We start from the raw sequence: 25,642 nt of genomic DNA, 5'->3' as shown, positions 1-25,642 counted from the left end.
GACAAACGCCTCTGGAGAGAGATTTATACCATAAGAGGCCTCTTCAGGTGATCATAGCTTAAGAGGCTGGTGGTGGAGCTGATGTACATGTGCCTCAAATCATCAGTCCCATGAGTCAGATAAATGGAAGGCACCATTTTTGGCACAGTGACCCACAGTGTCAGTGAATATGGCACCAGAAGAGGCACATCCAGGCTTTTGTCATTTAGGCATGGTTTTTTTTTTTTTTCATCCTTCATAAAAATCGTTTGTTTCATTTTTGTTCTTTTTTTCTGCATGCTTTGGAGGGTGTAGCACTCTGCAGCCTTTGTTAGAAATTCATTATACATGTAACGAAAAATGCAATTAGAGAACACTTTAGGTATTACATGAAGGTCATCTTCCTAAAGCTTATTGAACTTTGGGTTTTAAGTGGGCTCAATGTTTTATTGTTTTAGTTTTTATTTGGATGAGCCACACATATATATTAATGGGTGGCCAAGTATATGTGCCAATTTATTGCTGAACTGCTGAACTTACTGAGCAAAATCTGATTGTTTTAAAGTTCAGTCACTGCTAACCAGCTAGTTGTGGCTCTTCTACACACATAAGTTTCCTGCCTGCTGGCCCAGTGGCCAGTTCACCATTATTGCAGTCCTTGATATTATTCAGCTGCTTCCCCAGGGAGCATCTGCTGCTACAGTGATGGAGTTGTAGTTAGACTCAGGAGAAGGTAGCTCTGCTGAGACTTACTTGGTTATTTAAATTTATAGGTTATTTATAGAAATTGATGGACTCTGATCACTCCATCACCCCAGATAGAGGTCTATAACTCTCTGGTAAACACTAGGGCTACACTTGAAATCAACGTTGTGTCAAAGAAGGTCAAGAACTCAGTTAGTTTGGTCCCATGTCAGCAAAGTAGAACAGTGAGCCAGCAGAAGCTGTATTTTATAATGCTCTGATTATGTTAGCGTAGGAGGTACAATTCCTGTACTGTCTCCTAACCAGCTCATATTCAGAGCAGTTGACCCATATAATGGTGTGTTGATTATAAGCTCAAGAATACCCACTACAGCTGGGAAGTACCTGTGGGTGGTTTTGGCCTTTTGGCTTCAGAAGACTGTAACAAGCCATTTGTGGCAATTATACTGGGGCTGAAGCCAATGTGGGAGTACCTTATGATTCCTATTCAAAAATCATCTTTTTCTTGTCTTTCATTGAATAATTATGCTCCCATTCACTAAGTTCAGGCTCTCTAATTTGGGTGCTGTTGAGACAGTTTATAGAAGACTTTAATGTCTGACACTTGAATGAGTGACAGCTGGCTCATGTTTCTCTTACCAGCTCCTAAACCCATGACATTGGACGTTTGTTGCTGTGTTCATGGTAAAAGCGTGACACCCCAGAAACCTTCATATAGTATTTTGTTACGTTTGGCTTGGTTCATAGTGCTTTCAGAGTGTGTAGGACAACACAAACATATGTTACTTGGAAGGCTTTGGCTCCAAATGGAAGAAACTCTGAGTCTGATCTTCTAACAGGCTCCAATGCGAAGCCTGTTGCTAGTATAGGTATGACCAACCGGTGCTTTATCAGAAGTGTCTCCTAAAATTATTTCTCTGTTTTACACCAGAAGTTATGTATAGTGTAAAGACTAGGTTGGTTGGTCTGAAGCTTGTTTCTGGGAATCATCCAGGACTGTCTTCCATTTAGTTCCTCACTAGGCTCTATCGCATATGACCACTGCAGGCTGCCAGGTTTTCAAACACTCATTGCATTTTTAAATGCAGTTTAGGCTGTAGTTTAAAGAAATCCTTCTTTGTTTGTGTTTCAGAGCAAAACAGAAGTTAGTGAAACCTCTGATTGTCTCAGAGTGGCTATGAATTATGCATGGAGATCCTGTGAAAAAGCTTTTAAGTTCCTAAGATTTGGGTTTCTAATTGACCTGATATTTGTTTTGCCCTACCTAAAGTGTCAGGGACAAGAAGTACACATTTGCCAGAGCCTTCATTAAGAACAGAAGGAAAATATCTATTTAGAATTAAGTGTAAAGGTGGTACTAAATTGTGGTTATCTATTATTTATTTTATTTTTGCCTCTGAAACCACCGACATCCCTTTGTGCTTGGAATGCTGCCCATGTGACCCTGTTAAGTGACTGTAAGTACGTATATGAATGGATGGATTATATTGTTTGGAGGACTAGTGAGTCTTTTCATGTATGTTTATTTCTTTCAGGATTAATTGACTGTAAAGGGATTTTAAAGCTCAGTTCTAGCACTAGTTTCTAAAGGTATTTTTAGTATGCTTAGCTACAGCAGAGAATATAAATTCTTGACTAGTTAATGGCATCTCCTGCCATTTTTTTCCAGAAATGAAACTGTGAGGAAATCTCTCAAAATGCTAAGACTTATTGCTGTTACAGAGAAGTGAAAAAAAAATAGACTTCAGATTAAGATCAATGACTCAGACAAAGGAAAATTTTAATGGTAGATGACAAACAAAGCACCAATTTAGAAGTAGATAAATGATGTTGGAGTAGTTTGTAGTCAGATTTTCTTGTGGGAACTTTAACTTCAGTTGTGCAGAACTGGCAGCAGATGTCTTCAGACTGAAATCATACCTTTACTCTTTCATCCTGACACAGATTTTGTTATTGTCTGCATCATCCTTGCTGCACACAGGCATGATAATGTTAATCCTAACAACTAAGGACTAATATGTCACTATTTGCAGACAATTCTAATTCAAGTGAAAATGGACATACCCTTTAACAGTAGTTTAACACCAAAGGATGCTCAAGATTTTCTTCCCCTGCCACCATGCCCTCCACAAATTTGTATGGAAGAAAATCCTTCTAAATTTACAGGACTCCCAAGTCTCCAAAACGGATAGGATCAGCAACTTGAGATCTTGTTCACTGGCAGATATCCTTAAGTGTTCATCCAGCTTTTTTTTTTTCCTGTTCTATTTCGGTCCCTTCTCTGGAATATTGCCTGTTGTCCTGAGGCAGCGCTGAAGTGCTGTGCTGCAGTGTTTTCAGAGGTTGTCCTTCTCACTTTGTTCCTTTTTTGTCTGTCTGTCACTTACTCACACACATTCTGCAGATTGTCTACGCCAGCCTCTGCATCGCCTGTATCCCTGGGGGAGAAGAGACAGCACAAAAGCCTTGATGTTATATCTGCTATATTGCAGAAGGCACAGTGGGTCACTGTTAGCAAATGATATAGGGAAGCAAGAAAATGTTGTTAAAGAGCTGGCTATCAAACAGTCAAGTAATCTGTCTCAGTTTGATCTAGGCAAGTGGGTAGACATGAGATGTGTCAAACACAGACCTGGAAGATTTTCTGACAGACTATGTGACTTGTCTTTGTACAGCCAGATAACGACTACTGGGCCGTTAATTCTCTTTGGTGCCACACTGAGCTCCAGGCAGCTTGATCCAATCTGACAGGCCACATTTAGTTCAGGAATAAAGATGACAACACATAAGGACACATCATCACAGCCAGAAGAGCTCAGCAATCAAGTGGCCGAAGGGAACTAAAAACAGGTACAGGGGAGAAAAGAAAGGACTCTAGTGATACAGTGTCTGTTTTTCTTTTTTTCAATCTGTTTTTGAAAGAGGCAGGGGTAGGCCCTCTGAGGTGATTTTCAAAGTAGATAAAGATATGGAAAAAGAGAGATGGTTATCTCTAAAAGGGAAGGGATGGTGAGCTATGAGGAATGATAAACAGCTGGGACCAGCTGAACAGCTACAGTGCACAGGATACTTCTGTCACTCCTCCCTGAGACTTCACGGCTTTCCGGGATCCCCATTAAAACGCTAAATACTGCCCCGTGTTACCTTCCACATCATCAGGGTGCTTACCATCTCCAGAGTAACCCAGTAACGCTGGTGTTAGCATGGAGAGAGCAGTGATTGATAGTTCAAAGAAAGAGGTGAATTGACCTGTAACAAGAAGAACGAAATGTTCAAGGATCATTCTATGTGCTCCTGAGTCCATAGGAAGACTACACTTGAGAAAGCTGGTATATAGTTATTTACAAAAGCTCATCACATTGTCCACCAAAGCTTCTATTATACTTTATTACTACTTTGTTATTATACTTTGATTGGCCTTCAGCTTCCAATGGCAATCCCTGTTCACCTCTGCATCCTCAGTCAAGTGACCGTACACTTTCTGGCTGTAGAACCTGCAGTACTCTGCTTTGAGGCAGATCTTGAGATTAGATTTCTATTGCCAGCAAAAATGTAAAACACCAGAGATGGAGTCTGGAAGACTGCCACAACAGAAACTTGACCAGGCTTCCCCACCAGGGAAGTACTAGATAGTAGCCTGATGATGTGGTTCTGTTGGCTTCATCGGATGATGTCCTCCAGCTCGCACTGGAACAGGACCCAGGAGAGGTTATATCTCTCGGCTGGCCTGGGAATGCCTTGGTGTTCCCCCGGACAAGCTAGATGAGGTGGCTGGGGAGAGGGAGGTCTGGGTTCCTCTGCTTAGGCTGCTTCCCCCACAACCCAACCCCAGATAAGCGGAGGAAGATGGATGGATGGTATTGTCTAGTAGTTAATGAGACTGTCATTGTCTTGAATGGAAGTATAATAGAGTATTTCAGCATTAGTTAGCCATTAAATAGTTCCCTTCCAAATTTATCAACATTTGATGATGCTGACCGTGTTTTGCTTTATCAACATTAGTACATACAAAGCTTACAGACAGATTTTCCCTCTTTTTTTGTACCACTGATCAATTCCCAGTCCAAGCTGGTCTAAAGAAGTGCTTATGTCACAACTTCTAGAAAATCACAGGGAATTATGATTTAATGAATGAAAACTGAATGAAAACTGCTCACCTGATGTGTGACACAAAAATCCTTTCCTGCTTTCACCTTTTCATAGTGGCTGGGTCACATGTTTTGTTTTTTCCATGTAATGTATAGTGTGGTACAACATATAAAGAACCAGACATCAGTGGTTTCTACACTCATGTGGATGCAGCACAGACTAAGCTGTAGATGTCTTATGAAAGCAGTACGGTTAAGTATTACTAATGATGCAAAGGAAAAGGTTATTGGCCTCACTGGTAGATTGGGTTGAATAATTTTCTTGTATCCATGTTTAATTTATCCATAATTTATATTTCAAGCCTAAAATAAGCTGTTTAAACATTGTTTTGCAATTTAGACCAAAAATAGCTGTATTGTCCTTCGTTTTACTTGAAAACTAAGGCTATAAAACAAGCTGAAGCTATTTTCATGCATAGACCACTTTTGCTCCCAAATCATGTCTTCTTTGAAAAAGCTATTTTCCACATTGCTTCATATACTGTATATATGCCATTTCATGCATACTTTAGGCAGCTTGATGAAAATTATTATACATGTAGGCACATTACCGCACGGTTTATTGGGCAGAGAAGTGCTGATGTACAAAAGGATTTTCTTACTAGTCTGGTAGCCTGTGCTGTGGTTCTTAGCTCAGCAATGTATGAGTGAGCCGCATTACTGTGCAGTGAAGTGTGCTCAGCCCTGCTTTTGAAATTTTATTTGGATATTAGGAAAATAAGCGTCAAAACTAATGCAGAATTTCATCATAGTGAAATCAGCCTTTGACTACCCCAATCCTTGCATTTATTAAATCTGTTGTAAGTATTTGGCTGCTAGAAAATGACAGTGTAAAGTCACATGCTGATGGAACTAGGCTAACAGGGGGCTCTGTTGTTACAGGCTCACACAGCTGCTGTGTTTTTAAAAAGTAGCAGCTGCGTGCTCATTATTCAACTAGTTTTTAGTGCTTTTGTCATGTATGTCTTGACTAAGTTCTATTAGTCAATATTTTCACATTAATAATAAATCAAACGACTACAAGTAATGGTTGCTCATAGTGATGAACTTGCTAATTGTGTTTCTTCTCAGAGCTTTGTAGCCTGATTGGTTATGGTTTAAAAAATGTCTGATATTTTTAATTACCTTACATCTATTTTTTTCTTTAAAAAGAACAGAGTCCTTGATGCATAGACAGAAAAGTCTTTCATATTGTGACTTTTCTTTGGGAGCCTTGACTTGCACGGGCTTACAGCTAGAGCCATGTTGTCTGTCCATTAGTCCTACACCTAGACTAGATAGGTTAAATGCATAGAATTTATTTAGGATTGAGGACCACCTGAAGGGCCCTGGTGTTGGTGTAGATGGTTGATAATAATTATGTGCCTATTTTTACTGTCATGTGTTGCTGAGGAAACGCATGACAGTAAAAAAAAAAAAAAAAAAAGTAGATGTGAAGTGTTGGAGCGCTGAAGGGATGCAAAGATGCCTGATGATTCTACATCCTGTATGCAAAACTGATGCAGGCAAGGTTTTGTATACACCCATGACAGTGGATGTTAATGCAATTGGTGAGAAGTAATGGGGGGTTCTGAGGAGCAGGGGTCCTTTGATACTGTTGTATACAGTGATTGTAATTGAGAAGATAGAATAAATGAGTAAAGAATAAAGTTTAACATTTGGCAAATTAAAAAAAAAACCTTGTTCTTGACCTGTGTAGTATTTTAACACTATTGGAAGTAAAAATAACTTGAACTCCAATTTTGAAAACACAACTTTCTTTTTTTTTTTTTCTTTTTAAAAAAAAAAAAAAAAAAAAAGCTCTGACTTGTATTATGAGTCTGAGTCTGTGGTCTGGAAGAGAGTCCTGTAACTCCCTGTCTGCAAAATACAGTAAATAATGACCAATGTTGGGCAATTAATTATATAGTTACTTCTTCAAAAAAAGTTACTGAGTTATACAAACAACAAAGTTTTTTGCAGCTTGTTTACCTAAAAATGCAGCCAAGGCATTTTTTAAAATAAACATTTCAAACTATTTACAGAACAATCAGCTGTTCTGCATCAAATTTGATGCCACAAAAATTATTTGTGCCACTCCAAAAAATAATTTCTGTCCACTTTGAGATAAAGGAGAACAACAGCCTGATACCTGCAGGCCTGACAGCAGGAGAGGTATCACTCCTGTAACACCTGTAACATTCAGCAGTCGCCTCATTGTTCTGACACACACAACAAAACTATTGACTACACTACACACTAACGACACAAGATTTGCGCTAAACGTCGCAAATCTCTCACATCTCAAAACCGCTGTCACTCCTAAAACTTCCTCCCGTTTCTTAACAACTAAATGCCATGTTTTGATTGGTCGACATGGTACATTTTTCGACCAATGGGAAAGGGTGGGGGGGTTTTGGTTTCATCTTTGCTCACAGGCTTTCGAGCGTTTTCCTTATAAAATGCAGTTTTTACCATTTCTTCCCGCAGTAAATATAAACAACGGTAGTATTCGGGAAGAAAACCAAACATTGCAGATATTTTTATCACAACTCTGGTTTTACGTGGCCTATCAACACAATTTAAAAACTGGTATAAAGTCCGCACTTTTTCCGTCTATTGTTCTGTCCGTCCTGCTCACATCTCCAATGGTTGCACACGTTGTCATTAACGTGGCTTCACTCCACATCAGCCACGCTGCTTTGCTAGCTAAAACACCTGTGTCGGCACATAAGGACGCTGTCATAGCCTGTCAACGACGATGATTAACTGCGTATATACGTGAATGTGAATCACGTGATTGGCTGGACTATGGGATAAGGTGGCATCGTTCTAATCCCATACTGGAGCAGCCAGTCACTTACTGACTAACACTGCAAAACAGAATTGTTGATGTATTTACTTTAATTCCAATCCACGTTAGAATTTTTTTTTTTGTGCGCAATGCAGATTTTTTCTGCGCAGAGACCGTGCCATCAGTGCGCAATTGCGCACGCGCGGAGCTTAGAGGGAACATTGGTTAGGGACATATTAAAAACTGCTCACATACTATTTAACCATGCTAAATATTATGCTAGTATGGAAGTTCAGACACATTGAGGGTGTTGGGTGTCTTAAAAGATAGTTATTGTTGACCATAATATCTTATTAGAGCGATTAGAACATGCTGTAGGTATTACAGGTACTGTGCTGCAGTGGTTTGTATCATATCTATCTAATAGACTCCAATTTGTACATGTAAATGGAGAGTCCTCTTCACACACTAAGGTCAGTTATGGTGTTCCACAGGGTTCAGTGCTAGGACCAATAATGTTTACACTATACATGCTTCCCTTTGGCAGTATCATTAGAAGACATAGCATACATTTTCACTGCTATGCAGATGACACCCAGCTCTATCTGTCCATGAAGCCAGATAACACACACCAATTAGTTAAACTGCAGGAATGTCTTAAAGACATAAAGACCTGGATGGCCGCTAACTTTCTGTTTCTTAATTCAGATAAAACTGAGGTTATTGTACTCGGCCCTGAAAATCTTAGAAATATGGTATCTAACCAGATTCTTACCCTGGATGGCATTACCTTGGCCTCCAGTAATACTGTGAGGAACCTTGGAGTCATTTTTGACCAGGACATGTCCTTCAATGCACATATTAAATAAATATGTAAGACTGCTTTCTTCCATTTGCGCAACATCTCTAAAATTAGAAATATCCTGTTAAAAGGGAGTTTTTCCTTCCCACTGTCGCCAAAGTGCTTGCTCATAGGGGGTCATATGATTGTTGGGTTTTTCTCTGTATCTACTGTACAATATAAAGCACCTTGAGGCGACTTTTGTTGTGATTTGGCGCTATATAAATAAAATTGAATTGAATTATGGTTGCTTGATGAGCACAATTAGCAAAATTAACCAGTTTACAAATTCATTCATAATTGTGGAAACAAAACATTAGTGTTTCAAAATAATAATACTGGCTCCGTTTCAGCACAGCTGGATGCAAAGAGCAAATTTCCATAGCAAACATTTGTTGGCAGTAGAGAAAAGTCAGCCTCATCACTTGTGTCACTTAGAAGGTGTACCTTCTTACAGTAATTGGGAGTAATGGCTGGGAAGAGCAGGAGGGGGATATGATCTACTACTGCATCTTAACAATAGTATTACAGTAACCAGGTAAACATGTTCTCTCATGTCCTGCCTTAATCACATTTCTCCAAATATCCGGATTCCTTTTGAGTATATTAACGTAATATGAGAACAGGCTCAATTGAGGAAAGTGACCAAGGCTGAACCTGCAAGAGATAAACATCAGTTACTTAATTTCAGTAGATTCTAAATACTATGTTGTGATTATATTGCATTATTGTTTTACACAATTTTATGGCATAAAGAAATGAACATTTTATATTGTAATCAACCTTACAGTCATGGCTTATTCATACTGGTCAATGTGCAGTAGAAGGTATCATCAGAAAATGTCAAATATTCTTCACTTTTTGTAGATATTTTGTTTTCACATTTTGTTTTGATTCTCATTTTAAATAGCTTAAAGTCATAACGACAGAAGGGTTTTAGAAGTGTTTCACGTTCTTAATTCAGTACTTTGGCTGTAATTACAGTTGTGATATCTGAAGGGATTATTTTGTGTGGAATCGTGACAGAAAATGTAATTTATTTTAAATAAATTCTACAAGACATTAAACTGCAAAAAGTAAAGGGACCTTTTAAGAGACAAAATACACAGACTTCGTGTAATGCTAAACTGTATTTGCACATCAAGTGACATGAAGTCATTTGACTGAGGCCAGGTAAGCCTTTCATAGCTATTGCATTCGCTCTTGCTCAGTTCACAATTCCTCCATCCCTACAGCTCATCGCTAGGAAGATATTCACTGAATATTTCATATGCGGCTTTCAATTTTAGATAGAAAACATGGTAGGAAAGGATCTCTGAATGAGCAGGGGAAATGTTTAAAAAAAGCAAAGTTTCAGTGTCTGTATGATTTGATCCATATTGAGGAACAACTCTTTATTTTGTTTATACCGTAATAAAGGATATATTGTTAAATATTTTTAATTAAACTGCCCTATACACTGTCCACATAAAGTGGATTGGTTTGATATGAATTCTTTTGTAGCTGACTGGTTGTCATAGATGCTTAAGTCACTTTAGAAAAGTATAACTTGGGATCTCTAGCATCTTGGATTTTGTTGAGATTCTGCGGTCTCTTGTCACCAGTGCTGTTAAGCCCCTTTTCCATTAGTACCTACTTGGATCGACTCGCCGTGACTCGACCCGTATCGACTGGTTTTCTATTACAATCCGATACTACTTAACGTGCTTGGTTGTCGTCATAGCAATGTGTCCGGGTGTCCCGCAACGTAATTAATTTGTGACACATGCTGCCTCCTGGCTGCATGCCAAATATCCTTGGGCAAGATACTAACCCCATGTTTGCCTACCGGTGGTGGTCAGATGGCCCGGTGGCGCCAGTGTCCGGCAGCCTCGCCTCTGTCAGTGCGCCCCAGGGCAGCTGTGGCTACAATGTAGCTTGCTTGAAACGCTCTCAGGACTCATGGAGGGACACTACTCATCCGCTAATCGGTGACATGCAGTCTGACATTTTAGTACCTGCTCAAATTGCTTGGAACCCCGGGGGAGCAGGTACTAAAATAGTGCCTGGTACTAGAGCAAGGCGATGTGACCAAAAACATTTATCACAATATACATTTGAAAATTTGCGATAACGATATAACTGACGATATAATTGACACTAGACAAAATACTTTACAACTCCACAACTTTATTAGAGCTGACGGACTAAAGCTAAACCAGTTCCACACCACTGAAGTTGCAGCATTTTTACAAACCAATTCTGGTTCATCCGTTTCATTCAACGATCTGCTTTCGCCCTTCTCATTCTCCGTCGCCGCCATGCTTTTTCAGCCATGTGCGTATGAAAACAAAGGCACCACGCATGCGCGTTTTACCCATATTCTATCACGATATTTCATTTTCTTATTGTTGCCGGTATTACCGTGAACGGTATGATATGGCGCATCCCTACCTGGTACCACGTACTATGACCTTATGGAAAACTCTGTAAACCGATCGATCCAAGTAGGTACTAATGGAAATGGGGCTTTTGTCTCTTCTTGTCAGAACACACCTTTTAAAAGCCTGAACCCATGTCTATAAGAAGGGGTCCTGCTGGGTCTGTTAAACTGTGAGTGTCATTTTGCAGGGACAAATTGGGTCCACCTATGTCCTGGGGGGAAATGGTCACAGCAAATCAATGCACTGTGTTTCTGAGTTATCATCCTTATCCTACGATCCATTTCTATTGTGAAGGGAGAGGTGTCTTTCGAGATAACTATGTGCCATCATGCACAGGGCATGAGAAGTCACTTAATAGTTTCAAAAGGACGGATCAATGAAATGCCATATGCTAAGGCTTATAGAGTCACCAGATCTTAATCACTTTAACCACATATGGAAATTTTAGACCAATATTTTGGATAGTACTGTCCTTCGTCATCATCATCATCACACCAACTCTGACTCCTGGATTGAGAGTAGAAAAGTCAGTATGTACAGTCGTAGCCAAAAGTTTTGAGAATGACACAAATGCTGGTTTTCACAAAGTTTGCTGCTTCAGTTTTTATGATAGCAATTTCCATATACTCTAGAATGTTATGGAGAGTGATCAGATGAATTGCAAAATCCTTCTTTGCCATGAAAATGAACTTAATCTCAAAAATTCAATTTCCACTGCATTTCATCATACAGCATTTCATGCCATAAAAGGACCTGCTGAGATCATTTCAATAATGTTCTCATCAACTCAGGTGAGAATGTTGACGAGCACAAGGCTGGAGATTATTATGTTATGCTGACTGAGTTAGAATAGCAAACTGGATGCATTAAAAGGAGGGTGATGCTTGAAATCGTTGTTCTTCCTATTAAACATGGTTACCTGCAAGGAAACACACGTAGCCATCATTGCGTTGCAAAAAAAGGGCTTCACAGGCAAGGATGTTGTTGCAACTAAGACTGCACCTAAATCAACCATTTATCAGATCATCAAGAACTTCAAGGAAAGAGGTTTAATTATTGTGAAGACAGCTTCAGGGCACTCAAGAAAGTCCAGCAAACTTCTTCCAACCATCCAAAAACAGTTTGATGAAGAACAATGCCTTTTCCAGCATGATGGATCACCATGCCATAAGGCCAAAGTGATACCTAAGTAGCTCAGGGAACAAATAATCTTGGGTCCATGTCCAGTGAATTCCCCAGACCTCAGTCCAATTGAGAACTTGTGGTCAATCCTCAAGAGGCAGGTGGACAAACAAAAACCCACTAATTCTGACAAACTCCAAGCATTGATTTTGAAAGAATGGGTTGCCATCAGTTAGGATTTGGCCCAGAAGTTGATTGACAACATGCCAAGGCCAACTGCAGAGGTCTTGAAAAAGAAGGGCCAACACTGCAAATATTGACTTTTTGCATAAACGTGATGTAATTCTCAATAAAAGCATTTGAAACTTATGAAGTGCTTGTAATTATACTTCAATACATCACAGAAACAACTGACACAAAGATCTAAAAACACTGAAGCAGCAAACTTTGTGAAAACTAATATTTGTGTCATTCTCAAAACCTTTGGCCACAACTGTATATGAAAAAGAATGTGACTCTGTATTATAACCATTACTGAGGAGCCAGACCTTTACTCAAATTTGATTATATTTGGTGACTGCTGTGACCTTTTCCTTATTTGAACATTGTTATTCTTGGGCAGTATATTGGCTCTCTCCATCACACTGCCAAAGAGTCAGTTTAAATGACTCCAAATACATGTAGGTATACACAGAGACATCAGACTTTGGAAAGCACTTCCATGTTTTGGATTTACTTTAGCTCTGTGATGTGACCAGATCCAGGAAGCAGCTTACAGTTGTTCAGGTCTCTGTTTGCAGCCTGTAATACATAGCGATGCAAATGAGAGTGTTTTGTGCATGCTGTGGTGTCTTGCCACTGCAAGACACCACAGCATCAAAATGTCAAAGCCACTGCTTTGACATTTTGAAGCCTTTGGTTTCTTGGCTCAGTCAAATTGCAGGGGGCATTCACATGCATCCCTGTGGGAGCCAGTGTGCAGTCAGGGAGATTAAACAGGACTGCTGGCACTGCAAGCCTTGTCTTGCGCACCCATGTCGTTGTGGAGCAAACAGCGCATGCAGGCTGCCAGCCTAATGTTAGCCTCACTAGCAGCCTCCTCTTCACACTTCGTTTGACTTTATTTTTACTGCTGCATCAGCATCAATGTGATGCTTCTGTATATGGTGCTTTGACTCCCATTCATCGTGCTTCTTCTGTGACATTTAGTCATGGGAAATGGCATTAAGCATTCTTTATCGGCTTATTTTTTTTTTTTTTTTTCTTAAATGACATCAGAAACAGCAGTATGCGACATTACGTGATGGCAGAGCTTCAGTTCATCCTTTGTCATTTTTTTTTTATTTTTTTTTTTTATTTTTTTATTTTTATAAATAGGACAGGGGGAATGAATGAGAGAAAGAGGGGGAGAGGAAGAAAGAAAACCAAAGGGGAGAAGAGACGGTGAGAGGGGGGGGAAGAGAGAGAAAAAAAAAAAAGAACTCCTGGGTCACCTGTATGGAGAAAAAAACAAACAAACAAAAAAAACAAACAGAGGAGACAGCAAACAACAAAGAGCAACATAATAATAGAGAAAACAAAGCACCATCACAATAAACTAGCTAGTCATAGATATCAATATTTACTAAATAATAAACGATATTGTGCAGCACGCAAGATAGACAGCGCACAGTGTGCTTTGAGACAGCAGCCAAGAAAGCTTTAGTCCGCGTCTGTGAATACCCATGTGTGCATACCTGTGTGGATCAGCATGCTTGCATTCCAAAGGTTTCTCCATGTAATGATCTGCTAGGGAGTGTGGGGGGGCCACAGCCCCGTCCTCCAGGGTGTGAAGCGGGTATGGAGGAGATCAAAACTCCAGACATCCAGAGGCCCCCAGAACACAAGAGACCGTGGAAGACCAACAGAGGGGCAGCCGCGCCACTGTTCCAGTAAGAGCTGAGGAGAGTCCCAGATGAGGGCTCGCCCAGCAGCCGTGGAGCAGAAGTCAGGGGGAGTTGCAGTGACGCGCCCGTGAGCTCCGCCGGCCCCCAGCTGTGCCTGAGTGACCGAGCCCCAGGCCGAGAGGCCGGGGGCACCCCACCTCCAAAGGGGCCCGAGCGAGCCCCAGGCCCCAGGCCCCGACAAGCGGCCGCCAAGGAGTGAGCCGGTGTGTACCCGGACGCCCACCCCCAGACACAAAGAACCACCAACACACCGACACCTGAGGGAGTCCGCCACCGGCAGGGGAAGTGGTGGTAGGGGGAGATAGGCCTCCAAACCTTGGAGGGCCTGAGGTGTCCCCAGAGAGGTGGCGTCTGATACCCAACCTGACATATAGACACAGACATACAGGCACCCACAGACACAAACATCCATTCCCACCCTCATGCTCTCATATGCACTCACTCCACACTCAACCAACGTGGAGACAGACATGAAGAGACGCTGTACACACGATCACACTCCCCAAGCGTACTCTACAAACCGGGTCTAGGTAACCTTGCCCCTGGAGGGGGGAATTGCACCCAGACCCAGGTGGTGTTACCCTTTTCCCTGCGGTGGGGAGAGGCAGACCACCCCGACTCCGCAGCAGCAGGGAGGCCCCACACCCCAGACCGCAGTCGGACGGCCAACTCCTCCTACTAGCCCTCCCGCTCCAGCAGGCCGCAGAGAATGGGGGTGGGAGAAGACTCCAAACCTCCCTCCACCCGCTCATTGTAGTGTTGATGCATATGCATTTATCGGCTTATTTTACAGAAAGGAATGTTTTTTTTTGAGGGGAATAAAGACAAATCCTTTTCCTCTGTAGTCTTCATGACCTGCATGTTTCCTCTTTTGAGTTCAGTGTATATATTTGCATATAAAGCAACTGTTTGCAGATGCTGCTTATAAAAACTAACTTTGTTTCCGCCACACATTTATTTATATATATATATATATATATATATATATATATATATATATATATATATATATATATATATATATATATATATATATATATATCAGAATACTTTATTAATCCCGAAGGAAATTAGGGTTACAGCAGGCAGCACGCTAATGGCGCATGCGCACTTACAAAGGAACCTTCTGACCAACTTTACACAAACATCACATTGGGGAGACGTGTCAGAAAGGTAGGCTGATAGGAAAAAAACAACGAAAATACATAACATGAGGTAAGAGGAGGAGAAAAAAAACTCCACTCAGACTGAGCTCCTAGTGGGAGAACAGTTTGATAACAGAAAAAACACCTCAGCACAAAAAGCACATGACTATCAATACACCATAGAAACACAAGACAAGCAACAGGGGCGGGTAAAGGGTAAGAGAGAGCCGGTGTAGACAGCGCATCCGGTCCTGCAGCATGTCTGCGCTGGTCCAGTTGACTGCCATCTTCCCCGGTAGGGCACAAGCATCGAAGGCGTTTGGAAAGGGAGGGGGGATCAGTGTTCGGCTCCAGCCTTGGGCCGCAGCTGGCGCCGTGATGGGAGTCCGCAATTTTGATATTGATTTTGTAAATTTCCATGCGAGCAGCCCAGGAGAATTTTCAGGCTGCTCTTTAACACTCCGATGCTGGTCTCTCAATCTCCCGTTGGAGAGCCGCGAGCCTCCCCATGATGGTATCAAACTTTCTGTTCCATGGTGTTGTCATTCTTTTGATTCTGAGACCTCACAACTGCAGTGATCCGTTCCGCGATGTGTTCCAACTGTCGCTCAAGGGTCTCATTCTGAGACATATATATATATATATATATATACATACACACAGTATATTACATGTCACACTACTGGTCCAAGGTTTTAGAACATCCCAATTTTTCCAGTTTTTTATATAATAAAGAGTGCAATGAGACATTAAACAATTTAATGTCTCATTGCACTCTGAAATGAAAGCATAGTACAAATAAGCAGTTGGAGTTAAAAAAAGAAGAAAAAAAAAAAGGAATTAATTTATCGGCCAAAATGTATTTTAAACTTTTGACTCATCAAAGTAGCCACCTTTGGCAGCTATAACAGCTGAACTCACCTGTGGCATGCTTTCTGCAATTGAAATCAAATATTCTTCACAAAGTTCTTCCCTTATCAGCAGAGCTTCCCATAAATGTGTGGCACCTGTAGGTTGCTTTGCTTTCACTCTTCTGTCCATTTAATCCCAAACCAGTTTGATGAAGTCTGGAGACTGTGCTGGTCACTCAATGTTTTCAAGCTTAGAAGTTTCTTTTTCTCCAGAGGTAGTTCTGGCAAAGCTTGGACTTATGTTTTAGGTCATTATCTTGCTGTAGGATAAACCCCTGACCAACTAGGTGTATGCCAGAGGGTACTGCATGGTGCTGCAGAGTGCTGTGATAGCCGTTTTTGTTCAGGGTGCCTCTTACTCTGCACAAGTCACCGACCCTGGATCCAGCAAAACAGCCCCAGACCATCACACTTCCTCCTTTATGTTTGACAGTGGAGCTATCCTTTCGCCTACTTAAAGGCATACAAAGATCCTGTGTGATGAACCAAAGATTTCAAATTTTGATTAAACAGGTGAGGCTTACTTATTACGACCATTATTAAGCTGTGCTTGAAGCTGTTGCCTGTGAGCCACCTACCACGCAAGCTGTTAGCTCTCAGAAACTTGTCCTCTGATTCAGTTGTGGCTTTGGGTCTGGCAGACACCTTTCTGTCAGAGATTGCCCCAGTGTCTGAGTGTTTCTTGATGATAAAAGAAAACTGTACTCACTGACACCTTGTCTTTCTTTGCAATTTCTCTGTAGGAAAGACTTGCATTTTTAAGTGTTATGATGGTCTGTCTAGGGCTGCTCAATTAATCGAATTTTAATCACGATTACGATCTGGGCTTTCAACGATCATTAAAAATGACTGAGCCGATTATTAGCCCCTCCCTCATTTATCCGCGACACCTTAAAGGCCGGTCCGTGAAAATATTGTCGGGCATAAACCAGTCCGTGGCGCAAAAAAGGTTGGAGACCGCTGATTAAGAGGACCCGAGGGAAGCTCGGAAAGCTAAGCAAAAGTTATTTGGAGAGTGACTGCCGTTGGTTGAAAAGAGAGTTTAAAAAAAAAAAACTTCAGTGGTGTTGCACACTATTTTATATTATTTTTTTAAAGTCATTGTTAACCCTTTAAAGCCGGTCAGAGCAGTAAGCTCCGTTTTGCGTAACTATTGTTAAATCCCTGTAGAACCTGAACCGTGTAAGCTAGCGCAATAATTTGTTTTGCATATGAAACCGGAGGAGTTGTACTTACATCTTATGCCATCAGCTTGTCCTCGGTCACGGTTTCGTTCCACATATACCTTGCAAAAATTGCATAAAAAGCGCTTGCAGGAACAAAAACATAATATTCCAGAAACACGCTTTGCCGTTCCTATCAGCTGTTCGTAACACTTCCCACAGTGAAATGATGCACATGCTGTTTTCTTTGCAAATTTGCATCATAGGATTGTTTTTTGTTTTTCCTGCAGTATATAAAAATTGCTGTATCTCCAAAATAAAACTATGAAGACACTCAAAATAAATTTCCTGTGGTGGGAAACTATTTTTTGCAACTTTATTGTATTTAAAGTTTTGAGGGATAAACCTCTTAAATTTCTCCAAGTAGAAATATATGTAAACAAAACAAAAGCGATTTTCAATTTTTTTTGTAGTTTATTGCACTTTTTTGCAATTTATGTAATTACTATGGACTTAATGCATACATATTATTAAAATATGGGCTATAACAGTTGTATTGATGTATAGCAACTTGAAATGCTCCCACAAATGGCACTACAGCATATAAAAAAAAAATATATATAAGCTCTGGTGGACTTGGTTCTATAGTAGGTCTTAAAGGGTTAAATAAATATCGTCAAATAATTGTGATCTCAATTTCAGTGAAAATAATTGTGATTATCATTTTTGCCATAATCGAGCAGCCCTAGGTCTGTCTCTTTTCCGTTGTTAATTGCCTTTTTCTCGCCATTTTTGTAATAACACACTACTTTCTGCAGTACAATACTGTTCAATTGATGCTCACGAGGGTACGGTATCACAGTGTGTTCCAACACTGCTTTTATGCAGACAGAGGGGGTTGTAAGTAATCCAGAAAAGTTAGAACAGCTGTAGGAATTAGTAGCACCAGCTTTAAGGCTTGGTCAACCTCCATTGCTGCAGCTTTAAATTGTTAACGCATTTTGTGTTCCCTGAAAAAGGTGTTTTTGTATAACTCTGAAGTGTACATTATTTTTCAGTTTTGGTAACCTTACCCCTTTTTTTTTAACCTCTGGGTGTTCACCACTTACCTTTGTACCATTTCAACCTATTCATTGGACTTGAACGACTTGAATTGGAATGAATAACTGGAAAAATTGGGGTGTTCTAAGACTTATGACCGTTAGTGTATATTGCAGAGTAACATTTTGGGCTTTAAAGACAGCAGCTTGGAAAATAAAGATGAGCTAGTGACATTTATAAAACCAGAATTGTTGTATGAGAATTATGAAGCTAGCTGAAGAGATAAATGCTATGATCATCAGATTGGTCAAGATACATCCCAGCTAGCGACATACTGTCCTGGTCATCATCCGGAGAACAAAATAATAAAACGAGATGCTTCAACTTTTAAAACCTTGGACATAGAGTGCCATATTGTGGCAGACTTTGCCTAAGACCTAGAGTAGGTCGAGACGGTGCAACCCTTCTTTATTCTCTGCAGCAGCTGTTCATTGCTGCGTTTTGAACTGCTTATATTTGTCTGCAAAGGTTCTCAGTCATCCAGGTCATCATAGTCTAAGGAGCTTTGAAAGAAAAGTGTTCTTTAAATTTCATCTCTTCAAGCTTCACGGATGAGAGGTGAAACATCTTCAGGGAAACTTAAAGAACCACCAATTGCTCTTAGGACCATGTTTTGGAGGAAGGAAGGTTCAGGGTTTCAGTAGTCATCATCATGGGCTCATCGGATTAGAATGAAAATAAGCAGTCATCAATCATGTGCAGGTTAAATCTGTTTTCCTGTTTTCTTTCAGCTGTGGCAGTCCATGTGTGTCTTTGTTTCCTTCCTTCTTTGCCTTATTTATTTGAAATGGTCCCAGATTTTAAGCCCTATGGGAGTGTCCACAAGAGGGTCATGGACCCCCTATTGATCCTCTACCTAATCACACGAGCCAAGGTATGAAAACGGGTGTGGGTTACAATCAGCCAAGGTTTCGGGTGAACCCATTGTGAAGCCTAGCCCAACCCCATCATGATTGGGCGGTTATCAATGGCAGACAGTTGGTGTCGTAAACCATCGCCTCTGTTCAAAGATGGTCGCTCACAGTGGACATAGATGGCTTCTTTCACTCCTCTTTCAAACCATCTGTCTTCTCTGTCCAAAATGTGAACATTGGCATCCTTGAAAGAGTGACCTTTGTCCTTTAGATGCAGATAGACAGCCGAGTCTTGTCCCGTTAAGGTGGCTCTTCTGTGTTGTGCATTATGAAGTGGCTGTTTGGTCTCTTCAGTCTGGAGGTCTGAGCATTCCTCGCTACACTGTACAGCATGCACTACGTTGTTAATTTTGTGTTTGGGAGTTTTGCCTATATTGTGCCCGTGTGTATTCAGGTTGATCACAAAAAATGACCCTATTGACAATAACATATTGTACTTGCATGGATGTCAAAAATAGCCCAGGGAGTCAGGTCGACTCCTGCTGAAGAGAGACAGCATGCAAGAAACTCGGGGAGTCCAGGAGGGCAACAACAAGGGAGCAAAAAACAAAAGTGCAAATTTTATATGACATAACAGGAACGAAATGATGCAGTGAACAAGATAAAATAAAGTACTGGAAAAGTGTTAGAGCAGTACATACATTGCAAGTTATAAATGGGTCCTGACCTTGGAAAGAAGATCACCATCTTCTTTCCAAGGTCAGGACCCATTTATATCTAAAAAAACAAACATTTTCCCAGGCTAGGTTCATGTCGATGTGTTGTTCTTGACAATTTGCTTAATTTGCGTGTGTGCATTCTTAGTTTTGTCTGACCTAATTTAGTTTGCTTTGCGTCACAAGACCTGTTGTAGAGAGGGGACGATTCACTCTCTAAATGCCTTTTATAAAATTATTACTTATTGCATGGCATACCAAAGTATACATTTAAATTTAACCTCCTCCTCTGGGTACATATATCATTCAAAATTAGGAATAGCATGTTAAGTAATTGATTATTGTAGTAACTGTTGTTTTAACCAAGCTGGCCCTGAAGTAGGTATTTAGCATGCTAGCTGCCGTGTGTCTGCTGGCAGCTGCTTGCTATTAGCTGCTGGTTTGATTTTGAGTCTCTCAATGACTCACTTGTTCTCTCAGTATGCAGATGAGTAGAGTTGAAAGCAATAGTGTTGTTCCTTTCTCTCTGCCTCCTCGCACTGTAATTTGTCTTGACATATTCAGGGAGGGTGACAGAGGATGTAAGGTTAGGAAAATGTCTCATTTGTTCGCTTAGGTAAACAGCTGCTATTCCCAAAGGTGAGAGCTGAGATCCGTTCAGATGAATCACCAGATATTGTGTTGCTTACATAAAAAGCACTGCAACCTTATAGGTCTGACTATTAATTTGGTTATTATATCATAGCTGTCCTCTGTGTGCTATATTGTTGATTAGATAATTGCTTGTAGCAACAATGCCTTTTTTTAAATTTTATTTTATTTTTAAATAGATTTTTTAATGTCTATATTTTAACTTGTGCTCATCTCTTCTTCCCCTTCTTTAAGTCTGCTCCTGGCAGCGGATGTCTCGTCGCCTCCGTCTGAGGTTGGAGGCCAGTTGGCGTCAGGAGGTGGGTCCTAAGCAGCAGCAGTGATGCGGGCTTCAGTGGCAGGTTGCAGGATGAGTGTGGGTGCACTTGTTAATGGTCTGCTGGTCTCTGTGGTCGCAGCTCTGCTTTGGAAATATTCCAAGCTGAGTGAGCATGCTGCTCTGTTGGAGGAAGAGCTGCATATGACACAGCAGTCCCAGGAGGTCTCACAGGCCCGTATCGACTACCATGTTGCTCTGCAGGCGCTTCAGGAACACGGCACCCGCATGGTCTGCACTGGGAAGATGCACACTGACCGCATCTGCCGCTTTGACTACCTCTGTTACAGCTCTGAGGCAGAGGAGTTTGTGTTCTTCCATTCCAATTCCTCTGTCATGCTGCCTAACCTGGGGTCCAGACGTTTCCAACCTGCCCTGCTGGACTTGTCTTCAGTAGAAGATCACAATACCCAATATTTCAACTTTCTAGAGCTCCCAGCTGCTGCTTTAAAGTTTATGCCCAAGCCTGTGTTTGTACCAGATATAACACTGATCCTGAATCGGTTTAATCCTGATAACCTCATGCATGTATTCCACGACGACCTCCTCCCAGCCTACTATACCATGAACCAGTATTCAGATTTGGATGACGAGGCTCGTCTTGTGTTCATGGAGGGCTGGAGCGAAGGCCCACACTTTGACCTTTACCGTCTTCTCAGTAGTAAGCAACCGCTTCTCAAAGAACAGCTTAAGAACTTTGGAAAGCTCATGTGCTTTACTAAATCTTATGTTGGCTTGTCCAAAATGACTACCTGGTACCAATATGGCTTTGTCCAGCCACAGGGGCCCAAAGCTAACATCTTGGTCTCAGGCAATGAGATCAGGCAGTTTGCCAGAGCTCTGATGGACAAAATGAACATTACAAGGGTAGAGGAGATGGAGAAGGAGGGAGGAAGCGGTGAGGATGAGAAGGAGAAAGAGAAGAAGGATGACTACATTGTCGTTTTCAGTCGGTCAACAACAAGACTTATACTGAATGAAGCAGAGGTAATCATGGCGCTGGCCCAAGAGTTTCAGATGAGAGTGGTCACAGTGTCCTTGGAAGAGCAGTCTTTTCCCAGTATTGTACAGGTCATCAGTGGCGCTTCCATGTTGGTCAGCATGCATGGAGCTCAGCTTATCACCTCACTCTTCCTCCCTAGAGGTGCTGCTGTGGTGGAGCTGTTCCCTTTTGCTGTGAACCCTGAGCAGTATACACCATATAAAACTCTTGCCTCCCTTCCAGGCATGGACATTCACTACATCTCCTGGAGGAACACTAAGGAGGAGAATACTGTCACCCACCCAGACAGACCCTGGGAACAAGGAGGCATTGCTCACTTGGACAAAGAGGAGCAGGATCGGATCCAGGCAAGCAAGGAAGTCCCCAGGCACCTTTGCTGCCGCAACCCAGAGTGGCTCTTCCGGATCTATCAGGACACTTTAGTGGACATCCCATCCTTTCTGGAAGTCCTCAAAGAAGGCATGAAGACCAAGCCCAGCTTAAAAAAGGCCAAGGTGGCCAGCACGGTCCATCCGGGCCGGGTCAGAGAACCTAAATGTCAAACTTCAGTACAAACCACTAATGAGGCTAAACTCACAGTCTCTTGGCAGATCCCATGGAATTTGAAATTCTTAAAAGTGAGAGAGGTGAAGTACGAGGTGTGGATCCAGGAGCAGGGAGAGAACACCTACATGCCTTATATCCTTCCCCAGCAGAACTACACGTTTTCAGAAAACATTAAGCCCTTCACCACTTACCTGGTGTGGGTTAGGTGCATCTTCAACAAGAATCTATTAGGCCCCTTTGCTGATGTTCTTACATGCAGGACCTAGTGTGAGCACAAGGCCTGCTTGTTTGTTTGTGCAGTTTCATATAATGGTGAAGTCACTGTTTCAGTCAATCACTTTGGAAAAGGGGGACTCTGTTGGATTATGGTCTGTAAAATGGCTGTTGCATGGTGCTGTTTCCATGCTCAGCCTGGGATGAACTGCAGAAGAACCACGGTCAGAAACGGCCAGAAACGAATGAAAAGTTCATCGCTTATATTTAGAAAGAAAGTGCAAAAAACTTTGTCTCTTCTAATAAAACTAGAATTCAGATCAGCAGATTTATTTGTGAAAAATAATATATAAAATGTTTTATGTGTTAGTCAAAACACTGGTTCTTTACCTTTTACAGTATGCAATGTAGTTTCTCTGTAAGGAACAAAAGACATTTTAGAATACGATTTTTTAAAAAAATGGTTTTTGACTATTGGTGCGTGTGTGTGTGTTTTCATGGTGTCCGTTTGGGGAAAAAAATATTCAGGCCTGATATTTAAGATTATATAATTTAATTGCACAAAAATTTTGATTCTACTCGTTTTTTACATAGTTTAAATGTAAAGTAATAAAAATAATGTAATGCATATTTGTCAGTAAGATGTAGTCTTACTGACAAATAAATACTGTTTGACACATTTTTTACAATTACATTTATTGCTTTATGTTAAGACTATGCAATCTAAATGGAATTAAAATTGATATGCAATTAAAATACATATTACTTCTAGTACCAGGCCTAACTTTTTGTGTGGCGTCTTTTGCCTCACAATTGTTAAATTCCATACACAGTCATTTACAGGATCTAGTCAAAACCAAAGCAACCTTTTTCACATGGTTTCAGCTACTCATCGTTCATGTCAGCCACCTCAGATCATAGAGCTCTTTTCTAATATTTGCTAAGTTTAACACTGCTTCCAAAAATGTCACGAAGGACTCACAGATAATGCAACAGTTTCACAATACAGCAGTAATCAGTGTCTTGGAAATTCACAGTCAAGTCATTTCAGAACATATCGTAGAGTTTAATATCTTTAGATTAGTTCCTCTTATGTAATATTTATAGCTCCACACTGCCCGGTAACAAATCACTTCTCTCTGTTTTCCTGCTTAAATAAATTCCTTCATAAATAATTAATTTTTCTCTAATTGGCAGTAATTACAACTGTAATATTATCATTTTCTCGAGTGTATATCTGTTACGCCAGGCTGTAATTAGCGTTAAGCATTTTCCCTGCTGTATCCAGCAGTTTGCTGCTGGACAGTTGGATTTCACTGCCTTGTGTAAAAAGCATTTTCCTTAATCTAACAAGGTATTTTTGCAGCTTAGTGTTTCACAGCCTTGTGTGAACCTCTGTTAATTAGGATAAAATTCCCAGTTATGTGTCTTTTAACTTACATTCCTCTAAGGTTTTCTGGCTGGTATAAGGAAGTCTAAAGGTATTTATTATTTTCTTCTTTTTTTTTTGGGTTGTATGGAAGCCCCAAACGCAATTTCATTGTTCTTGACAATGACAATAAATAAATAAATACTAAAATACTAATATTGAATTTTAGCTGGAAACAGCTGCCTGTTAAACATGTTTTAGTGTAGTCTGCAAATTAAATACTGCATGTGGGTAGCTCCAGTGCACAAATGTACTGATAAATCTTTAAATGGAGGTGAAACTATGTCATAGTAGGAATGTAGCAAGAGATGTTTTATGGAATGGCAAAACACTGCCATCAGAATAATGACTTATATTGTTGAGATTGCGCCATTTTCCTTACTGTACACTTTATGATGTCCCCCCTGCAATGTTGTGGCTGCTGCTCCTTTTTGCTTTTATTTTCATGCCTTTTCTGTTTTCCTCCACTTTTCATATGCAGTTGTTTATCACTGCATGTTCAAGAGATTATTTTAAGCAACTACTGTGTGTTCAGGATGTGATTGATTAGATATGTATGTGTTAGTGTTGTTGATTAGATTTCTGTGTATCTCTGTATGTGCCGAGTAAAACACGAGTCTCTGTTTTCTGTTAGCAAATAGTTTTTTTTTTTTTCAGTGAGTGTGATTGAATAAAGAAGCTTATTTCTTAGCTTTCTTGTCTGTGATATCTGTTATAGCTCCATGATTTATCAGTCAGGTAATATTATAAGCTGACACAGAACTAGATGTGCTGGTGTATTTTTTCGATAATGAACATGTATATTTATTTTTACAGGACATACTGAGTTCATACCTAGTGTCATCATAGTGTTTGCCAATCAGAGATGCTCGTTCCCCTTTGTGTTTTAAAGCTGCATTCACACTGGAGGTGTCTGTCCCACTGACTTTGTGCTGGGAGCAGTTATTTTGTCCATAAGTCACTGAATGTCATTCATTTTCTATGGTCCCTGGTTACCATGTCACTGCAAACTGCTTCCATTGTGGACACAACTTTACTCTTAATGTCCTCTGCCTCACACGTATTAGAGCAGCATCACAGATGAACACAGCTGATGACAGTGAGTCGAGTGGTGTCTTCATGTTAAGGTTCTTCTTTTTTGTTTTGTTTAGTAACTAAAAATAGATTGTTGGTTTAGTTTACTTGAAAAAGTATCTCTTCTTCAAGTGCTCAAACATCTCAAAGCCCATAAAGTTGCTAGCCAGTAGCTGATGTTTTCCACTTCAGAGGTGTTACTTGCTAATTTACTGACTAATCTTTAAATAATGTAGTATCAGTATCATTGCTGAGATGCAACTCTCAAGTAAAAATCAGCGAATAAAATTCATCCAAATCAAAGCTGCTGTGGTGGAGCCACCCAAATATTCACTCAGTTAAGAGCAACTCCACTGGTGGACAGGAAGCTTCACTTTATTGTTTGTTGGGGGGGGTTTTAACAGTCAAATATGGATCCAGGCAGTGTAGGAACACAGTGGGCCCTACTTCCCTTTTCCCTTATTGATACCTTCCAGCAGGGTATGATCAATAATGGATAATAATCAAGAATAATTTATGGAGATTGATCTTTTTCTTCCTCCCCACACAGGTCAGGAGTCACAGTCAGCTGTCAGTGATTCAG

The 25,642-nt window shown here is 40.6% G+C and overlaps 1 protein-coding gene across 1 annotated transcript in view; it reads left to right on the top strand.

The window, feature by feature from the left end:
- The window catches only part of pomgnt2 (protein O-linked mannose N-acetylglucosaminyltransferase 2 (beta 1,4-)), a 28,886-nt gene extending 4,211 nt beyond the window's left edge, over positions 1-24,675 (top strand). Inside the window, exon 2 of the mRNA XM_082550843.1 lies at positions 20,713-24,675. Coding sequence (XP_082406969.1) covers positions 20,801-22,609 — 1,809 coding nt within the window. The 5' untranslated portion in view covers positions 20,713-20,800 and the 3' untranslated portion in view covers positions 22,610-24,675. The remainder of the gene's footprint in view (positions 1-20,712) is intronic.
- Positions 24,676-25,642: the final 967 nt, after the last annotated feature.

This window comes from Aulonocara stuartgranti (genome assembly GCF_965226115.1).
Source record: "Aulonocara stuartgranti genome assembly, chromosome: 11".
Taxonomy (NCBI): Eukaryota; Metazoa; Chordata; class Actinopteri; order Cichliformes; family Cichlidae; genus Aulonocara; species Aulonocara stuartgranti.
This window is presented reverse-complemented; position numbering and strand designations above follow the sequence as displayed.